The sequence below is a fragment of the Coregonus clupeaformis genome, chromosome 16, assembly GCF_020615455.1.
Source record: "Coregonus clupeaformis isolate EN_2021a chromosome 16, ASM2061545v1, whole genome shotgun sequence".
NCBI classification, from domain to species: Eukaryota; Metazoa; Chordata; class Actinopteri; order Salmoniformes; family Salmonidae; genus Coregonus; species Coregonus clupeaformis.
The window spans coordinates 39,176,990-39,198,260 of NC_059207.1; the positions used below are offsets into that span (position 1 = coordinate 39,176,990).

At 46.0% G+C, this 21,271-nt stretch overlaps 1 protein-coding gene across 5 annotated transcripts; it reads right to left on the reverse strand.

The window, feature by feature from the left end:
- Positions 1-4,608: 4,608 nt before the first annotated feature.
- On the reverse strand, positions 4,609-21,031 carry rflna (refilin A). 5 transcript variants are annotated; one of them, XM_041900879.1, is made up of 4 exons: positions 20,739-21,031; positions 20,100-20,326; positions 14,658-14,767; positions 4,609-6,363 (listed from the first exon to the last, which is right to left on the reverse strand). In XM_041900879.1, the coding sequence occupies exons 2-4, from the start codon at positions 20,313-20,315 to the stop codon at positions 6,030-6,032; spliced, it is 660 nt and encodes a 219-aa protein (XP_041756813.1). In that variant the 5' UTR covers positions 20,316-20,326; positions 20,739-21,031; the 3' UTR covers positions 4,609-6,029. The 5 variants fall into 5 exon arrangements, with proteins under 5 accessions (XP_041756813.1, XP_041756812.1, XP_041756810.1 ...); XM_041900878.1 differs by having other exon boundaries at positions 20,100-20,390; XM_041900876.1 differs by having other exon boundaries at positions 20,100-20,469.
- Positions 21,032-21,271: the final 240 nt, after the last annotated feature.

The window sequence follows — 21,271 nt, forward strand, 5'->3', positions numbered from 1 at the left end:
TTTCAACGTGGCACCGTTATAGGATGCCACCTTTCCAACAAGTCAGTTCGTCAAATTTCTGCCCTGCTAGAGCTGCTCCGGTCAACTGTAAGTTGGAAGTGGAACCGTCTAGGCGCAACAACGGCTCAGTCGCGAAGCGGTAGGCCACACAAGCTCACAGAACGGGACCGCCGAGTGCTGAAGCGTGTAGCGCGTAAAAATCGTCTGTTCTCGGTTGCAACGCTCACTACCGAGTTCCAAACTGCCTCTGGAAGCAACGTCGTCACTGTTCAGCACTGTTCAGAACTGTTCGTCGGGAGCTTCATGAAATGGGTTTTCATGGCCGAGCAGGCACACACAAGCCTAAGATCACCATGCACAATGCCAAATGTTGGCTGGAGTGGTGTAAAGCTCGCCGCCATTGGACTCTGGAGCAGTGGAAACGCGTTCACCATCTGGCAGTCTGACGGACAAATCTGGGTTTGGCGGATGGCAGGAGAACTCTACCTGCCCCAATGCATAGTGCCAACTCTAAAGTTTGGCGGAGGAGGAATAATGGTCTGAGGCTGTTTTTCATGGTTTGAGCTAGGCCCCTTAGCTCCAGTGATGGGAAATCTTAACGCTACTGCATACATTTACATTCTAGACGATTCTGTGCTTCCAACTTTGTGGCTAAAGTTTGGGGAAGGCCCTTTCCTGTTTCAGCATGACAATGCCCCGTGCACAAAACGAGGTCCATACAGAAATGGTTTGTCGAGATTGGTGTGGAAGAACTTGACTGGCCTGCACAGAGCCCTGACCGCAACCCTATTGAACACCTTTGGGATGAATTGGAACGCCCACTGCGAGCCAGGCCTAATCACCCAACATCAGTGACCGACCTCACTAATGCTCTTGTGGCTGAATTGAAGCAAGTCCCCGCAGAAATGTTCCAACATCTAGTGGAAAGCCTTTTCATTAGAGTGGCTGTAATAGCAGCAAAGGGGGGGACCAACTCCATGTTAATGCCCATGATTTTGGAATGAGATGTTCGACGAGCAGGTGTCCACATACTTTTGGTCATGTAGTGTATGTTTAAAGCTGATCTAGTCTTAGAAAAAAAGGAACTATCCCAGTCTAAATTGCAGTATAGATATAGTGCAGTGGAAACCAGCCGCCACAAGTGGGTGCTAGACTCTTATTATTGGATGTGGTTGTTGGGACAATGAGCTGCCTGGATAGCTTTGCCACACACTGCTTCTCTGATTTACCTGACTCACAGTAAACAGAGTACCATAAAACACACGAGGAGAAGGAATGCCAATCAAATTAGTGGTTAATGAGGGAGTTAAATGCAGTGATCTGAGGACACGCCTTTCAGGTGTGCTTCATTTAAACATTTAACATTTTTGTCATTTAGCAGACGCTCTTATCCAGAGCGACTTACAGTTAGTGAGTGTATACATTATATATTTTTTTATACTGGCCCCCCGTGGGAATCGAATCCACAACCCTGGCGTTGCAATCGCCATGCTCTACCAACATCCCTGCCGGCCATTCCCTCCCCTACCCTGGACGACGCTGGGTCTCCCAGTCGCGGCCGGCTACGACAGAGCCTGGATTCGAACCAGGATCTCTAGTGCCTTAGACCACTGCGCCACTCGGGAGGCCTTGCTTCATTGGCTGTCCAGCAATTATGAGTTAATGAACTATGAATCCCCAGGGGTTAATTGTGAACAATACCCAGCTAGCGCATTTGGTTCCTTGGAAGTTGTGCGAACAAAGCCATACGTTTCCTGACCAGTAAAACTGAACGTTTTTTTTTACATTCTGAGAACAGAAGTGAAAATGTTGCTTGTTCTGGGAACGTTTATTTTTAGGTTGCAGGCAGGTTCTGAGAACGTTTTACTCTGGTTCCTTGTAAGTTTTTCAGGGGAGGTTTTATTAACACTCAGAACGGAAATGATAGGTTATTTTGAGGTTTTTGAACTTCCTTAACTTTCACTGAATGATTCAATAAGACTTTTAATAATACTGCTAGCTTATTTTGCACAGATAGGACATATGGAAATTAATTTCCTTAAGCGTTAATCATGCAACCACATACATTTTTTTGTGTGACATAGCATCGGTGACATTCAAACCTATAATCTTCTGTTCTCTTTCCATGGAATTAGTCCACTGCGCCACCAGGATGGAGCTAGCATGCCATGTTTTTTTTTTACAAATACAAGCTGTTCATTTTAGTCTATTCAAACCATAGAGATAGATAGAGGACTCATCTTTGTATCTGTGACAGCATGGGCAGCGCCATTGAGGCAATCTCCATTTTGAAGTAGTCCATTTTCTTCTTCACGATTGGCTTATCCCTCCTGATGACCCAGTTGGACATGACTCAAAACAGGGTCACCTGGAGGAATCAGACAATGAAGTTGAAGTCTCACCCAGTTGACTACATTAAAATGGTAGAAGCCCTCAATGGTGCTGCCTATGCTAATACAGCCTTTTGGCCAATAGAGGCCTCTATCATTCAATTAGTGGGCACGGCCAACACACCTGAACACACTTAACAAGATAGAGAATAGAGAGAGTTTTGTTGATGCTGAGAACGGAGTGTATATGTTTTTAAGTAACATTCGTAGAAAGTTCTCTGAACGTTACTAAAGTTTTCTTGTGGTTTTTATGGAACGTTTCTTAACGTTCTCTGAACAATTTGAGAACATGACTTTAAATAGAACCATGAGGAAACCTGTAGGAAACGTTATGCTGAAGTACTGAAATTGCCACAGAAGAACGTCGTTAACGTTCTTGGAACAATTTGAGAACCTGACTTTAAATCGAACCATGAGGAAACCTGTAGGAAACACTATGCTGAAGTACTTAAATTCCCACAGAAGAACGTTGTTTCTTAAAGTTCCCTGAACTATTCTTAAACCAGTTGGAGAATGTTCCTAGAATATTACCAACATTTTTAATACATGTAACCATGTTTGAACTTTTAGGAAACCTGTTAAAGTAATGAAATACCAAGAAATAATGTTTTTTGTAAAGTTCCTTAAATGTGCTGAGAATGTTCCAAAGCCATGCAGAAGTGGAGAATAGGATGGTACATTTTTGTGTGGAGCACTTTTGGATTATGCTAAAATAAAGACCGCTTGCTGTCAACATTGGTGAATAAATGGAGCTACTAGAGTGCGGCTTTTCTTTTTCTTTAGATGCACTTTTGGATTATAACAGAGCCATATATTTATGTCTAAACAGATGGCTCTGGGTTATACCAACTATTCTCATGTTATATGTTTGTCCCTCTGTTGTGCTGAGACTGGCTACAATTTCACCACTGACTGCCGTGTAGCTTTAGAGGAACAAATGAGAGTGGAGCCTTCAGTTCTAAAGTCTTGGTTGGGCCCAAGCCCTAGTCACAGCTCCTGTGTGACATCTTAATCCTGTCTGGTGCTATTAGCTTCAGAGTGAGGGAGGAGGTGCTGATGGATTTGTGCTACTGAGGAGACCATGGGGCTCTGAGGCATACACCCAAACCCTTCTACGTGCCCTCTGCCAAACGAGAGAGGCAGAGCTACTGTTATTTTAGTATCACTTGGGTATTAATAGGATGGATTCATGGGACGGAATAATGCTTGAGTTATAGATGCTAAATATTCAAACTTTGGAAACAACCATGATTGTTGAAGTGTTGACTGTAATGGATATGAGTATTTCTGGGGAAAGTTCTGCCTTTTTACTTTCAAGTCTATGAGTATCTCATTTTCATTTTTCCTCTCCTTCACTCACTTGTTTACTCCTTTAAAGTGTGAGGCAGAGCAGAACCTTCAACAGTTAAGGAGTTGCGCCATATTTAATGTGACCTTTTCCTTGGCGCTCTATGTCTGGGGAACTTCCTTTTTCCTGTGCTGCTGCTGGATAAATGATATTCCTTTCCGTTGTGGTGAACACAAAATTAAAATAATGGCCTGTCTTTAATAATGGAAAAATAATGGCCTGCATTGTTTGTTCCTGGCCCTATCTTTAACTTTGGACAAGCCATGGGAATTATTCTGTGAATTTAAGTCAGGTTGTCAATACTGCAGCTTTGTGTTCCAGGCTTTTAGGCTCTTTTAATCTGCTGAAAATAAAATACTGAGAATACAAGAGGCCATAGTGCAATTTGTGTTTTGGGATTTTGTTTTTTATTCAATTAAGGTATACATTTGTCTTTTTAAATTATTTTCTCTTGTCCAAAACAAAAAAGATAATTGACACAGGAAATATACAAAAATATAAAGAGAAGTGCCTCAATGCCACATATACAACAGGAAAGTATTTTACAATAACAAAATCAATCGTTAGCTAACACTAACTTTATTAATAAGAAAAACAACCAAACACAGACCCCTAGACTTTCATCACCTCAAACGTAGCAATAATGATTTCTCACTCAACCTTTTGCACATCACAGAAACCCACAACAATCTTTCCAGTGAACTGTCTTTCTGTGCAAGCCACTGTAATACCTACGGTTCAAACCCTCAGTATTGTAAGTATTCAGAACATCTTAACACTCAAGAAACCCTCCAAAAACCGCTGATAAAACTACACAGCCTCTCTTCACTTTCTCTCCTTACTTTCTTCTGTCCATATTCTTTTGTGTATAAAACACACCTTTCTTTGTACATTTTCAACACCTACATTAACTGCAGTTTTCATTACAAAAATAGCTCAATATGTCAATTAAAAGTAGGGAATACACATATTCAATGAAATAGAGTAGAGATCTAAAAAAACACTGAGGTAAGTTATCTGAATTCATAATACACAGTTCAATATTTACCAGGTTCCACAATCCATATCCATATGTATATAATGTATATTACATCTGTATTATTTTCCTATAACAACACCTGACAGCAGTATATAAATCCAAGCCACCCATTTCACTATCCTGTATATTACAACAGTGTGCTGGAGAGAGTATATGTTGGGATTTTTATGGTTGTATTTACCAGTCTGCCAAACAACCAGAACATCAGAGGCTAGAGCTGGCTATGTCTAAAAACAGACAGAAATGTTCCTCAGCTTTGCCCAGCTAGTGACAGTATTAACTGGCTAGCTCTGCTCTCCCTCCTCCTCTCTGGATCCAAGGTTGGCATTTGCAACTGGCAGGTTGGCTTGTAGTTATGGCAGCGACAAAAAGCATCTCCTTCACCAGAGGCATTCTATAACAGAAACCTTGACTGTCTGTCTGCCTGCTGTTCAAGGTGCCTGCTAAGACTCGATTTGTTGTAGAAAATGGTGTGGAGAATGTGATATTTTCCTTTAAAAGACCTTTGTCTATCAGACAAAAAAGGCAGATTCTAGAGTTTATATCGTGAAGATGTGGTTTGGTGTCAAAGCAAGACAGCAGAGCTGCAGAGAGGAGTTTGACATCACTGGAGACTACAATAATGTACTCATGACACCCTCAAGATGTGGTGCAATGAGAAAGATGTGATTTAGATCTAATGCAGGAGTCCTTTCTGACAGTTTGATGAGGTTGTGACAAAGACATGACTCACTACTAGGGTGAAACCTCCTTTGTTACAAAATCTTTGGTCCATTCTTTCAAATACTAAGTATTGCATTTCTGTTTCCCCCTCTTTTCAGAATACCCACATCATTTACACAAAGGCCGCTTTTCATGAGTGTGTCTGTGTATTCTTAAATTTTCCCTTTTGAGCATTCATGAATATGTCATTTCTATAATGCATATTGACAGTCCAACAAGATGTGTAACATGCTACCATCAACCCTTAATTAGTCATGCTCAGCTATCAGAGGTGTTCCTGGAGATGAGAGGAGGCTACAGACTGGCAGCGCTCAACTCAATAAGACAAATAATGAACCATGAAGTACTGCTCTTTAAAGGCCTATGAGATTTGCTGTACTTCCCCTACAGTACCCCTCCTACATTATGCAATATGACCACGCTCTGTGTGTCAGTCTGTCAGTCTTCCTGTGTGTCCACCCGTCTGTCCGCCTCTGTGTGTGTGTGTGTCCATAACAGTAGGATTCGCCAGGCAGGTCTGGGATCAGGTTTAGAGGTCCTCTGTGTAGATGATGCAGGGGCTGCTATCCTCACTGGACTCCAGCTGGACAGTGGAGACAAACCAGCGGCGGGAGCCCGTAGCGTTGTAATTGAGCGTGGTGCGGTAAGTGTTCTTGGCGTGTTTGGGGTACACTATGGTGGTGCTCTGGTAGTGCAGGGGCCTCTGGCGCGGCTCTAGGTACACCTGGGACTTGTAACTCCTCCAGGTGCAGTTCTGCACGGCAACGACCGTCTCGCTGTAGGACGTCACTGTTGGAACGGGAGCGCAGTACACCTGGTCCCGGTAGTGCTTGTCTGAGTCATACTTCACCTCAGAGTTACACCTGGGGAGTAGAACCAAAGACATGGGATTAAGTACTGAAGTACCAAAGTACTTTGAAGAGCTATTGTGTTATTGACTGTATGTTTTGTTTTATCCCATGTGTAACTCTGTGTTGTTGTTGTTTTTATCGCACTGCTTTGCTTTATCTTGGCCAGGTCGCAATTGTAAATGAGAACTTGTTCTCAACTGGCCTACCTGGTTAAATAAAGGTGAAATTAAATAAAAAAACATTAAGTCATAGATTCTGCAGTAAATGGTATATAGCTGATCACTAGATGGCACTATTAAGTAGGGCTGTCACAATTACTGTATAACCTTGTAACCGACAGTTATGGATGAAGACCATCATTATTATTATTATTATTATTAATTTTTTTGGGGGGGGGCAGCTGACTAAAGACCAGATGGCCGGGCATCCGTGAGGCAATTTGACTGTTAAAAACTCATAGGTACACTCGCAATGGTTGCCTGGTATTGTGATGCAATAATTTCCATGGTAATGTAGAATGTTCATTCAAATTATGTTAACTGATGTGGCTCATGCAATGGAATGTTTTTTTTGTAATGTCAGTTGAGTTGAATCAGCAAATCTGGGTACACTTCATTATTTTACTTCCTGCTTTGCAATGGTCGCCAGTCCACCCATTATACCATCATTGACTTGAATGGGGACGCCCATTCTATTCAATCTATTTCTATGGCAGCACATGCAGTCAGGAGCGGAGGAGAAAATGTGCATCAAAATTTATGATATAATTTATATATATATATATATATATATATATACTACCGTTCAAACCTTTGGGGTCACTTAGAAATGTCCTTGTTTTCGAAAGAAAAGAAAAAAAATGTTGACTATTAAAATAACAAAATTGATCAGAAATACAGTGTAGACATTGTTAATGTTGTAAATGGCTATTGTAGCTGGAAACGGCTGATTTTTTAATGGAATATCTACATAGGCGTAGAGAGGCCCATTATCAGCTGTCATGAGCCCTCTCACTCCACCGGGTTACCACCTTAATGTGTTTCCACTATCTTCCACTCTGCTCATCTCTCTCTCTCTACTCAGCCTAACGAGCTCCACCTGTTCCTGCTCTGCTCGGCTCTAATTACTCTGCCAGCTGCGCTGCATTACCCACTAACCTCTCCCAGTATTTAAAGTCCCGTCTTTCAGCTCTCCTTTGTCAGATCGTCTGCAAAGCTCACACCCGGAACCTGTGTGCTCGCGCTTCTGGCTCACCCTTGTTTTGTGACCCCGGACCTGCCTGATTCTTGGATACTCTTCTGCCCCAGGAAAACCAGACCTGCTCTCTGCCCTTACGACTCCTGACTACTCTTCGACCCCGGTAACTCTGACCAGTCTTCTGCCTTGCTACAACGTATTTGGATTTCCCTTGAACTGTACTTCTGCCTTGTTTCATCCGCCCCGTTGTGTCTGTGTTTCCTCCCCCAGGACTTCTGGACCACCAACCACCGGCGTCATCGGACGATCGCTGCCACTGGGGGGCACAGACCCAGCACATTGGACGGGATAACCCCTGGAGCCTTCACTCACTCCCTACTTCCCTTTTCCCTTAAGTTTTAATAAACTTTCTGGTGTGACGCAATTGTGGTCCTCTTGTCGTCTGTCTGAACCGTGACAGTACGATCCGACCATCATGGACTCAGCGCACACTTCCCCCGACATGGAAACCGAAGAACCTGAGCAACCCACCGCCATGCTACGCCTGGAACACACTGAGAGAGAGCTAGGTCGCATGAGCGGCGACATCACCTCTCTGCTTCAGGTCGGCCACCAACAGCATCAGCAGTTCCAGCAGCACCAGCAGCAGTCCCAGCAGCAGCAACAACAACTCGCCAGGATCATCCAACTCCTCACCAACCTTACCCCAGCCAGTCTGCCCACCAGCCCTGCCTCCGAGTTACCTGCCCCGGTCATTTCAGCCGCTGCCCCGGAACCCAAGATTGGAAACCCCGAGCGGTTCAACGGCGATTCTACCCAGGTCCGGCCATTCCTGACTAGCTGCCGACTTCAGTTCTCCTTGCAGCCAAGGACCTTCGCCACGGAGGGGGCTAGGGTCGGGTATGCCATCACTCACCTGACGGGCCGAGCTCGACTCTGGGGAACAGCAGAGTTCGAACGTCAAACCCCCGCATGTGCAACCTTCGACCTGTTTGCTGAGGAGAGGCTGAAGGTGTTTGACCTGGATTCACCAACCGCAGAGGCGTCTCGTGAACTGTTCAGTATTCGACAAGGCAGACGTACAGTCGCAGACCATTCCATCGACTTCGAACCCTGGCAAGACGAAGTTCTTGGAACACACCATCGTTGGTGGACGCGTTCTTCCATAGCTTGGCTGACTATATCAAGGACGAGTTGGTCTCCCATGAACTGCCTTCCACTCTTGATGAAGCCATCGCACTGACTGTCCGGATCGACAGAAGGATACAGACCCGTCGCCGGGAGGGGGCGCCAAGGTCCACCAACTACCGGCATTCGGAGAGATCCGACTGGGCTCCTGTCAGCTACTGCCACTCACCCAAGTCAGCTTGATCAGTCTGAGCCTATGGAGATTGGGCGAGCCTCTCTCACTCCTGCAGAGCGCCAGCGCCGCTTCACCTCAAACCTCTGCCTCTATTGTGGAGGTGATGGACATCGTGTGGTAACCTGCCCTTTAAAAGCCGAAGCTCACCAGGCATAGGGGGAGTCCGGTTGAGCTCAATGACCATCCAGTCCTCCGAACGAAAACCCTTGCTGCAAGTTCACCTCCGCCTCTCTGACTCTACTCACACCCTGGCTGCTCTGGTGGATTCTGGCGCCGAAGCCAACATAATGGACATCAAGCTGGCACGCCAACTGGGACTGGAGAACCTCCGTTTGACACCTCCTATTCCTGCCCGGGCTCTGGACGGACACTTACTCGGATCGGTCACTCATGTCACGGCCCCGGTCTTGATGGGTCTGTCCGGAAACCATCAAGAGACTATCCAGTTTCACCTGCTCCCCTCTCCAGGCCAACCCCTCATCCTGGGTTACCCATGGCTCCGCCCGGCACAACCCTCAGCTCGACTGGGTGACCCGGGGTGATCAGGGAGTGGGGAGAGGACTGCCACCGAACCTGCCTGCTTGCTGCCGCACTACCCCCTCGGCCAGTACCTACTAACTCCGCCCCTGACCTCTCCCATGTCCCAGAATGCTACCATGGTCTCAGAGAAGTGTTTAACAAAGCAAGAGCCACATCTCTGCCCCCTCACCGACCGTACGACTGTGCCATCGACCTCCTCCCTGGAACAGCCCCTCCAAGGGGCCGTCTTTATTCGTTGTCTGCTCCTGAAAGAAGGTCCATGGAGGACTACATCAATGACTCTCTGTCCACAGGATTGATCCGTTCATCTTCATCTCCGGCTGGTGCTGGCTTCTTCTTTGTGGGGAAGAGGGACGGATCTCTTCGCCCCTGCATCGACTACAGGGGACTCAACGACATCACAGTGAAAAACCGTTACCCTCTCCCTCTGCTCACCTCTGCTTTTGAGTTGCTCCAGGGAGCCACTGTTTTTACCAAGTTGGATCTCAGAAACGCTTACCACCTAGTGCGGATCCGGGAGGGAGATGAATGGAAGACCGCATTCAATACACCAACAGGCCACTACGAGTATCTGGTTATGCCTTTTGGCCTCACCAATGCTCCTGCTGTGTTCCAGGCTCTAGTGAATGATGTACTGCGGGACATGTTAAACAAGTTTGTCTTCGTTTACCTGGATGACATCTTAATCTACTCCAGAAACCTGTCTGAACACACCCGCCATGTCCAGCAAGTCCTTCATCGTCTTCTGGAGAATTCCCTCACGCCAAGGCAGAGAAATGTGAGTTTCACGTCAAGACAGTGGCCTTCCTGGGGTAGCATAGTGGCAGAGGGAAGTATCCAAATGGATCCTGCCAAAGTATCAGCAGTCACGTCATGGCCAGTTCCGGAGAACAGAAAGAAGCTGCAACAGTTTCTGGGGTTTGCTAACTTCTATAGAAAGTTTATCCGGAACTACAGTACCGTTGCTGCCCCTCTCACTGCTCTAACCAGCACCAAGCAACCCTTCACCTGGACCCCAGCAGCCGACAAGGCCTTCAGTACCCTCAAGGTAAGGTTCACCTCCGCTCCCATCCTCCAGATGCCTGACGTGGACCGGCAATTCATTGTGGAGGTGGACGCCTCGGATGTGGGAGTTGGTGCTGTGATTTCTCAGTGGGCTGCGGAGGATAGGAAGCTCCATCCCTGTGCCTTTTTCTCACGTCGGTTGTCCCCCTCTGAGTGCAATTACGACATAGGGAACCGAGAGCTGCTGGCTGTGAAGCTTGCCTTGGAGGAGTGGCGTCACTGGCTGGAGGGGTCCACCATTCCATTTCTCGTTTGGACCGATCATAAGAACTTGGAGTACATCCGCACGGCCAAACGGTTGAACTCCAGGCAGTCCCGCTGGGCCCTGTTCTTCACCAGGTTCAATTTCACTCTGTCATACCGGCCTGGGTCACGCAACACCAAGCCAGACGCCCTCTCCCGTCAATTCCAGAAGGATGACAACCCCTCCAAGGATCCTGTGTCGATTCTGCCAAGTCCCTGCATCGTAGCAGCTCTGACCTGGGCTGTTGAGGAACAGGTGCTGGAAGCTCTCCGTAACCAGCCCGGTCCCAGCACTTGCCCAGCTGACCGCCTTTTTGTCCCCGAAAACCTAAGGTCCCAGGTCGTTCAGTGGGGACATGACTCCGCCTAGCTTGTCACCCGGGCTCCACCCGCACTTACAACCTGCTCGCCCAGAGGTTCTGGTGGCCCGCTCTGAGAAAGGATGTACGGGAATTCGTCCAAGCCTGCCCCATCTGCAACCAACACAAGTCGTCCTGCCAGCCCCCAGCCGGATTGCTGCAGCCCCTGCCTGTGCCCAGACGTCCCTGGTCTCACATCGCCCTTGACTTTGTCACGGGGCTGCCCCCTTCAAGGGGCAAGACCGTCATTCTCACCATAGTTGACCGATTCAGCAAGATGGCACACTTCATTCCCCTCCCCAAGCTCCCAACCGCCAAGGAGACCGCCCAGGTGGTCCTGGAACACGTCTTCCGGATCCACGGACTGCCAAAGGATGTAGTTTCTGACCGTGGTCCACAATTCTCCTCCGCTTTTTGGAAGGAGTTCTGTCACCTGCTGGGAGCCACAGTCAGTCTGACTTCCGGATTCCATCCCCAATCCAATGGGCAGTCAGAGCGGGCAAATCAGGAGCTCGAGAAGGCACTGCGATGCATGACTTCACGCAACCCCCACTCCTGGTCGCAGCAATTGACATGGGTGGAGTACGCACACAATTCTCTGACCTGCTCTGCCATCGGTATGTCCCCCTTTCCAATGTGTTTATGGATACCAGCCTCCTCTATTTGCCAGTCAGGAAGGGAGGTTACTTGCCCATCTGCACTTGCGTTTGCCCGTCGATGTCGCCGCACCTGGTCACAGGCCCGAGCCACACTTCTCAGATCCGTTGCCAGCTACACTACCGGGGCCAACCGTCGGAGAATCCCTGCTCCCACCTACCATGTTGGTCAAAGGGTGTGGTTGTCATCAAGGAACCTGCCACTCAGGGTGGAGTCGCAGAAGTTGGCACCTCGGTTCATTGGCCCATTCCCTATCATAAGAGTGATTAGCCCAACTGCTGTCCGGCTCCAACTGCCTAATTCCATGAGGGTGCACCCCCACTTTCCATGTGTCTAAGATTAAGCCCATTCATGAGAGTCCGCTGGTCCCTGCTGCGCCTTGTCCTCCTCCTCCACGGCTCGTCGATGGTGGTCTGGTTTACACCGTCCGCCGCCTGCTTCGGTCCAGACGGAGGGGTAGGGGTCTCCAGTACCTCATTGACTGGGAGGGCTATGGACCTGAGGAAAGGACCTGGGTGCCAGCTAGTCGGATTGTGGATAGGACTCTCATCACCGCCTTCCACCAACGGCATCCTGATCAACCTGCAATCCGTAGGGGCCGCCCCAGAGGGGATCCCTAACCGTCCTGCCCGCTCGGCTTCCTGTCCTGTGCCTGATCCTGTCTCGGGACCTGTCCCATCTCCCGACCACGGCCCTCCGGCTTCCTCCGAGGATGAGGGCGTTCGCTCGGACCGTTCGGAGGAGTTCTAGCCCTCCTCCGGCTCCCCTCCTCCCGCCCGGCGTGGTGTTGCTCTTGGGACTTCTGGGGCCGTCCCCTTGGGGGGGTTCTGTCATGAGCCCTCTCACTCCACCGGGTTACCACCTTAATGTGTTTCCACTATCTTCCACTCTGCTCATTCTCTCTCTCTCTACTCAGCCTAACGAGCTCCACCTGTTCCTGCTCTGCTCGGCTCTAATTACTCTGCCAGCTGCGCTGCATTACCCACTAACCTCTCCCAGTATTTAAAGTCCCGTCTTTCAGCTCTCCTTTGTCAGATCGTCTGCAAAGCTCACACCGGAACCTGTGTGCTCGCGCTTCTGGCTCACCCTTGTTTTGTGACCCCGGACCTGCCTGATTCTTGGATACTCTTCTGCCCCAGGAAAACCAGACCTGCTCTCTGCCCTTACGACTCCTGACTACTCTTCGACCCCGGTAACTCTGACCAGTCTTCTGCCTTGCTACAACGTATTTGGATTTCCCTTGAACTGTACTTCTGCCTTGTTTCATCCGCCCGTTGTGTCTGTGTTTCCTCCCCCCAGGACTTCTGGACCACCAACCACCGGCGTCATCGGACGCATCGCTGCCACTGGGGGGGGGCACAGACCCAGCACATTGGACGGGATAACCCCTGGAGCCTTCACTCACTCCCTACTTCCCTTTTCCCTTAAGTTTTAATAAACTTTCTGGTGTGACGCAATTGTGGTCCTCTTGTCGTCTGTCTGAACCGTGACAATCAGCAACCATCAGTCCTGTGTTCCAATGGCATGTTGTGTTTGCTAATCCAAGTTTATCATTTTAAAAGGCTAATTGATCATTAGAAAACACTTTTGCAATTATGTTAGCACAGCTGAAAACTGTTGTGCTGATTAAAGAAGCAATAAAACTGGCCTTCTTGAGACTAGTTGAGTATCTGGAGCGTCGGCAATTGTGGGTTCGATTACAGGCTCAAAATGGCCAGAAACAAATAACTTTCTTCTGAAACTCGTCAGTCTATTCTTGTTCTGAGAAATGAAAGCTATTCCATGCGAGAAATTGCCAAGAAATTGAAGATCTCGTACAACGCTGTGTACTACTCCCTGTGTATGTCAACAGTCAAGAGGTGACTCTGGGACGCTGACCTTCTAGGCAGAGTTACAAAGAAAAAGCCATACCTCAGACTGCCCATCTTAATCTTTTCTTTTTATTGGCCAGTCTGAGATATGGCTTTTTCTTTGCAACTCTGCCTAGAAGGTCAGCATCCCGGAGTCGCCTCTTCACTGTTGACGTTGAGACTGGTGTTTTGCGGGTGCTATTTAATGAAGCTGCCAGTTGAGGACCTGTGAGACGTCTGTTTCTCAAACTAGACACTCTAATGTATTTGTCCTCTTGCTCAGTTGTGCACCAGGGCCTCCCACTCCTCTTTCTATTCTGGTTAGAGCCAGTTTGCGCTGTTCTGTGAAGGGAGTAGTACACACAATTTCTTGCATGGAATAGCCTTAATTTCTCAGAACAAGAATAGCCTGACGAGTTTCAGAAGAAAGTTATTTGTTTCTGGCCATTTTGAGCCTGTAATCAAACCCACAATTGCTGATGCTCCAGATACTCAACTAGTCTCAAGAAGGCCAGTTTTATTGCTTCTTTAATCAGCACAACAGTTTTCAGCTGTGCTAACATAATTGCAAAAGGGTTTTCTAATTATCAATTAGCCTTTTAAAATCATAAACTTGGATTAGCAAACACAACGTGCCATTGGAACACAGGACTGATGGTTGCTGATAATGGGCCTCTGTACGCCTATGTAGATATTCCATTAAAAATCTGCCGTTTCCAGCTACAATAGCCATTTACAACATTAACAATATCTACACTGTATTTCTGATCAATTTGATGTTATTTTAGTGGACAAAAAAAATGCTTTTCTTTCGAAAACAAGGACATTTCTAAGTGACCCCAAACCTTTGAACGGTAGTGTATATATATATATATATATATTTTTTTTTTAAAGAAATGCTATTCGAACGGTTATTACGGTGAACGTGGTCATTTGGCTGGCCAATTACCGTCATCCAAAATTCCATGACCGTCACAGCCCTACTATTAATAGCAAGTCATTCTGTATGTAGTTTGGTGAAGGGTCACTCACTTGATCTCTGTTTCAGGTTTTGGGATGACCTCGATGCTCTCCCCAAAGAACACAGGGTACATGCGTGCCCTCGGGTCCGTCCCCGTTGAGTTCAGGAGAAGGTACGGCAGCTAGGGGAGGATATAGGTATGAGGTTAGGGAGGCCATTCTTATAAATCCATCACTTTACCCCCTGTTAATGTGTAAAAACGAACCTACTGGTGGTGAGGGGAAGTGAGCTGGCAGATGAGGGAAGTGGGCTGGCAGAATCCATTCTACAGGCAAGAGTAGACTGTCCTGCGAGATCCCACTATTAGCAGCCCAGTTGTATGCTTCTGAAAGAACTTCCAAAGCCAGCCATCCTGTCTGCCTGTTGTGTAGCTGAGAGGGCTAGTTGAGAGCATTCCTCCACCTCTGTGTCTCCTGGACCTGGGCAATGTCACTGCTCCAACTGCTCAAGCCATTAGAACCGCTCTGCTCCCTCCACTAAATCAACCCCACAGAGCGCCTACAGTCCAGACACACACACCAGCCCAGCCAACAGCACACATGGCTGTCCAGGACAGGAGAGAGGCTACTGTCTGTCTGTCTGTCTCTGTCTGTCTGTCTGCACTACACAACAAACCCTGTCCCAGAGAGGTCACATACATGTTAAGGTTCATTTTATTTCATTTGACTGTAAATGGATGAAGCCTTGTAGTCAGTGTTGTCAACCTCATGGCACTGTATGTATCTCATCAGAGTATGTCTCACATACGGTACAGTATAGCACAGTATGACAAACTGGTTAGACCATGTCATCAGAGAGTGAAATACCCTCTAGTAGGTGTCAGTGTTAGATCTTTCCTATGCTCCAGACTTGGTTCACCTGTTACACCCAGCATTCTGACTGAGAAAGACCTTATGAGAAGGCCTCTCCATAGGGACTTTGCTGTCCTGTCCCACCATCTGCCTAGAGACCAATAAAGTCATAGGCACAAACCCATACACTGTAACTACCGCTTCTGGAACCAATTAGCAAATTCTAAATCCTTTGCCAAGTCTATACAGTGCTGCTGTCTTAGCCCATAGGCACGCACGGATGTCATCCAGTCAACATGACATCTAGTCATAATGCCATCCAGACAATACACGTTTCGTTGTGAGTCCAAGACGTCCAACTAACACTTTTATGTGTAATTACAGGATCTCCCCAAACACGAACTTCCTGAATCAACTATATCATTCTGCTCCCACCATCTCTCTTTCTCTCCCTCTCTTTCTCTCTCTGTCATTACAAAGGGTAGATCGAGCAAAGTTGTCACGTTAAGGTTTGGCTGCACATGTCTCTCCAACATCATAGCTCTTGGGACAGGTCAGAACAGGCCAAGGGCACAGCAGAGGTGCCACCCAAATCACTGTGCAGCACACAGCTCTCGTCTTACCCAAACCCCCAAATCGGCACCCAACAAAACCTCACTCTGTGGGCTGTACTGTACCCCAGCTTGCAACTTCAGCTCTGCTGAGTATATCACTCTCACTCAGATGAGAGCTAGTGTAACCAATAACCATGCTACCCTCATTGCTGTTAATCCCTGTAAATGGACCATAATCTGCAAAATCATTAATTTTCCACTGTGTGCTGCTGGCATCAACATATTAAAAGAGTGTGATTGGCATGTCTTCTGTGCTCTGGCAGAAGCAGCATCCTGGCTGTTTATCCAGAGGAATTAATGTGTTGGCAGCCTTTGAAAGTGTAAACACTTTTGAATGGTAGGTGGGCTCCAGGCTAGGGGCCCAGGACCACTCTTCACAAATTAAATGACAAGGGAAATTACATTTTCACCCAATGGGTTGCACTAAAGCATTCCCACAAATAGCACATTATCCGAACAGGTAGCCTAGCATATTTACTTCACACAAAGTCGCCATACATTGAAAGTACGTGCATAATTGACACTGCCGGACTGCACACAAGACCCGACTGCAGTTTAGAGTTCTCATTAGAACTGAAAATGTGATCCCGGTCCTACCCAAGCCCGGTGAACTGAAGCCCAGGCCTGGTCCGAAATCGCAGAAATTAAATGAGCCCGACCCCCCCTGCCAGATTTCTAGAAAACAGTAGGCTATATTGATTTAAACTGGTGTTGTGAACAACGCAGCAGAGGTGGGCGGCAGTCGAGTAAGGAGACAAGGAAACAGCCATTGGGCCTAGAAAAAGCGCAGAGGAAAATTCACCTTAGTTATGATCAACTAATGATACAAATATTGGAATAAAGTAGGCTAATGCAATTGAAGCCATGTATCAAATGCTTTCTTATACAAAAACTCCGAAAGTCATATCCAACCGTTATATTAATTTAAGGCAATAGTCGTGTGTGGTCACCTAGATGATAACTTCAGCACCGTTTTGATTGGGACAGCGCCATCGCGCTGCTTTGAGACATTTACATTTTAGTCATTTACCAAACGGTATGAGAGTAGATATGGATATTTGTTTTTAGTTGGTCCCCGTTAAGATACCTTGATATTTAAACAATGTCCTCTCTTCATATCCCCGTTATTCGTGAGCTGATATGCTATCTGTATAATTATCGACTCGATTTAGCAAAATAGGAGATATTCTGTCATTCGTTAGAGGTTATCTAGCAAGCTTGGTCATTTGACTTTTGTTTGACTGCCGTTACAAAGTTTGTATGATTCGACAATGCTATAGCCTACTAGAGGTGCGCTCTATGCGTCCTGAGCGCGCTCTTTGTCCATATAGACTAGGCCTACTGCTGAAATGCGCTGAATTAATTTAGGAAAATGATAACGCTCGGAATTTATGAACGGCCTGTTTCGCAATTCACAACAATGTCATTGGCGATCAAACTTACTCTATCATTACTATCAGTTTCACTTGCTGTGAAATCTTTACATAGTGGCGCAGCCAAGCCGGCAATGTGGCGCAGTGACAATCTTATTTTGGGAGAAGCCTGGGATAGTAACCATATTTGGTTTTAAACGCTTTAAATGGGCACTTACGATTTTTGTGGTATTTCCCGGGACTCTCGGGATAAATATGAATTATTCCCGGTATTGAAATTTGGTAGATTTTCGGGAAAATGTTCATCCCTAATCTACAGTACCCAAGCAGCAGCACACATACGGAACTCATTCTCCAGGAAGCACATCTCTACCCACCTAGTCGACGTGGTGTGAAGCTAAGCATAAAGCTACATACAGTACAATACACACTCAAACAAAGAGCAACTCTCTCACACACTCGAGGTAGATCACGAGGAACTGGAGTAAGGAAAAAGTCATCATCATCACACAGTAAACTGCTGACTGAGTATAGTAGATGTCCTCAAACTCCAGCATCACTATCAATATCAACACTACAGTTGGAATAAGCACCTAATGACACAACACGAGTCTCCTTTATGTCCTATACACTAATCCAGGGATAGTTATAGTGCTGACTGAGCTCCTTGACTGGGCCAGAACACTGACACATGAGAGGGACTCTCAGCCCCCCCACTATGAAGCTATAACAGTGTAATGAACAGTCTAATAACCAGAATATAAAGCAGGAGTTTTACTGTGATACAAATATATGTATATCCAAGGGGATACAGTTGAACCTGCTCACCCCCTCCATTGACAACCTCCTTTCATCTGATATGCTGCTTGTCAAGTTTTCTGCAAGTGCATGCATGTGTTTATGCAAGTGCATGCATGTCTGCCTACTGCCAGTGCCAAGCATGCACATACTGTATATAAAAGAAAATAGCCCAAACTCCCACAAAAAAAGCTTTGCAAGCCTTTTCTAATGGAAGAGATATATTTTTTACATACATGCACAATCCCATTAAAGGTATTGGACCCACAAGCAGAATCAGCCCCTATCAAAGCTGCTGTTTTGAAGGGAAACCACAAAGCAGGGGAGCTCCACCAGTCCCCACATCCAGGGGATTAGTACCATATCTCTCCCTTTCAGGCCTCAACAAACCACTGTCACGCAACTCCCATCTACTGTATTGTACTGTCTGTGGAGTTGGCTGCTGGCTTCCCTCTAAAAGCACATAAAAATGCCATCTAGACCTGTAGGAACATGTTCCTTAGATTGTTAAATAAGGAGTGCCTTGGTAATTATTTCTAATTTAAATGACCTTTGTTCCTCAGTGGGATTACTACACTTCGCTCAAATCATAGCAAACGATTGATACAACTGTTATTATTTATAACTAACATTACATAAATTGCATTTCTTGATCAAATATTAATAAATCAATTGTGTGTCCTCTCCCAAGTGTGAGGCACTATTCACACTGTATCTATTTATTGGGGATTTCAAGCCGAAGCATGTGCCTATATGGGCTGTCTGGTTTCCAAGCTGGCATTGGCTGCAGTGAGAGGGTAAAGCCAGGTTATAGTGCAATATTCTGTATGAGCAGCAGCAGTGTGGTCGACTAGAGGGCATTAACCTGAGAGTTGTCAGTAATGGAGACCACAACAGACACAAGGAACTAATCAGATATAATCACAATCACACTCTGTTTTGTCCCCTCACCCATTTCCATTGCTACCACCACAAGGTTAAAGTGTTTACACATTGACCTAGAGTTCTGTTTGTTTCTATGGGTCACTTCAACCCTGGGCTGCCATTGAACTTTCAAACTATTCCATCATGAATGGGACAGACATAGAGAAATGTTTGACATCCGCTGTGACTCTCTTGTAACATTCCTCATTGACTCTTAAGTATTGTTAAATATTCACTCAAGAGGCAAGAAAATATCAAAACAATTGGAAATAACACAGGTTGATGCACATCCCTTTCATGGAACATTAACAGAAAGGGTGTTAATGGACACTGCTTCTCTTGGGGTTTCTGCAGTGAAAAGTTAATTATTACAAATTACAAAATCACCACAAACAATTGAATCCATTTTAACACAGAAATGAGACAAAGCTAGATCATTGGTTCTATTTCATCCAGTCCTATAGGCTACAAGGGTTATAACACATGTCCTAGATGTCTGATCTGAGGGAAGGCCTATCAATAATTTATCCATGAACATGAACAACTTGTTTATTATTGTTTGAGATTCATGATCCTGAATCAAACAATCATCAAGACATGTCAGAATCCATTGAACTATTTGATTTCTAAAGATAATACTGAATCAGAAAATGTCTAGGCCTATGCGCTGCACCAGTGAAATTCCAACAGTAAGAGGAATACCAGATGTTAAGGAGTAAGCAATATGCAAGTTCAAGTATCTGTCCACAACAAAACAGTTTACATACTACCATGACGGACACATGGTTTAACAATAAAGTCAATCGGAGGGTAGATAGATGCAATTCCTTCTTGTCTTGCTCATACAATTTCAGTTGTTTTCTTTTTTTTCAGAATAGCGCACTGGTTGCGCACAATGCGCAGAGCCAGCGGCACTTGTAAGCTATCAAAACACTTTATCAACTGTTGCTTACCAGTTTGCCTTCTTTGCTCTCGTTTTTATAGTATCCATGGTTCTCGACTGGCGTCGTACAACTCCCGGAGCGCGACTCGAGCAGACCCGGGGACAGCGAATAGAAGGGCGGACTTGGACTCGGAGGGAGTCCCGAATCCGGACTGTCAAGCAGTCCCTCCCGATTCTTTCCTTTCAGACTATCATCCATAGCTTGTAAATGTAGGTGCCCCACCATTTCTGGGAGAGCTCAAAACAAAAACCAGGCAAAGTCACTTAAGGCGATGACGAGCCAACCAATTTTCTTGAATGACTGCAACCCAAAATGCACACATATCCCGTCATTCGGAGATGGGCAATCCCTGGTCAAATTCTTCATTCAAAGGAGATTTCTCAAATAACAAATAACAAAATAATATTAGAATATTGTCATTACATTATAAAACCATAACTTTAATTTGTCACACATTAATCGTGTATTTCTGTGCCTGTAGGCTATACCCTAATCCACAAACCTTTGATTTGTTATTATAGCCTAACAGTTTCATCTGCATCAGACGGTCGGTAAACAGTATTTCATCCCAAACAAATACTCTCAAATAATAAATAATTGACAAGCAAGAAACTAAAGGCAAACTCCAGAAACTCCCTGACAACTAACCAAAAATTATATTGTCGCTCTATCGTCCATTTTCGATTCAAATACGTTCCAGAAAGCAATGGAAGTCATATAAAACAATATGATTTTATCCCACTGTAACGCAGCAGTCTATCTGGCAGCTCAACGCCGAATGTCTGCTCTGCGCTGAACTGAACAGCCGGATCTCGGAGAGGTCCCTCTTCAATGTGCCTGCCAGCTTTTTTGCACCTGGAACCAATCCAGCCATGATGATCTGGATCAGTTCCAGACACAGTCGACAGGGCGAGCACCTCCTCACTGCTCCTCCCGGGCTAGCTGGGGCTGTCTGACTGATACTACACTATTATAATCCTGTATTAAAAACTGGGTGGTTCAAGCCCTGAATGGTGATTGGCTGACAGCCGTGGTATATCAGACCGGTATACCACAGGTATGACAAAACATTTATTTTTACTGCTCTAATTACATTGGTAACCAGTTTATAATAGCAATAAGGCACCTCGGGGGTTTGTGGTATATGGCCAATATACCACGGCTAAGGGTATATAATATAT

Excerpts from the sequence above, each read along its gene's own strand:
- rflna (XM_041900879.1), bottom strand. The coding sequence starts at position 20,315 with ATGGTGGGGCACCTACATTTACAAGCTATGGATGATAGTCTGAAAGGA. Across the intron at positions 14,768-20,099 it reads AGAGCAAAGAAGGCAAACTG|CTGCCGTACCTTCTCCTGAA; the intron begins GTAAGCAACAGT and ends ATCCTCCCCTAG. Across the intron at positions 6,364-14,657 it reads AAACCTGAAACAGAGATCAA|GTGTAACTCTGAGGTGAAGT; the intron begins GTGAGTGACCCT and ends TCTACTCCCCAG.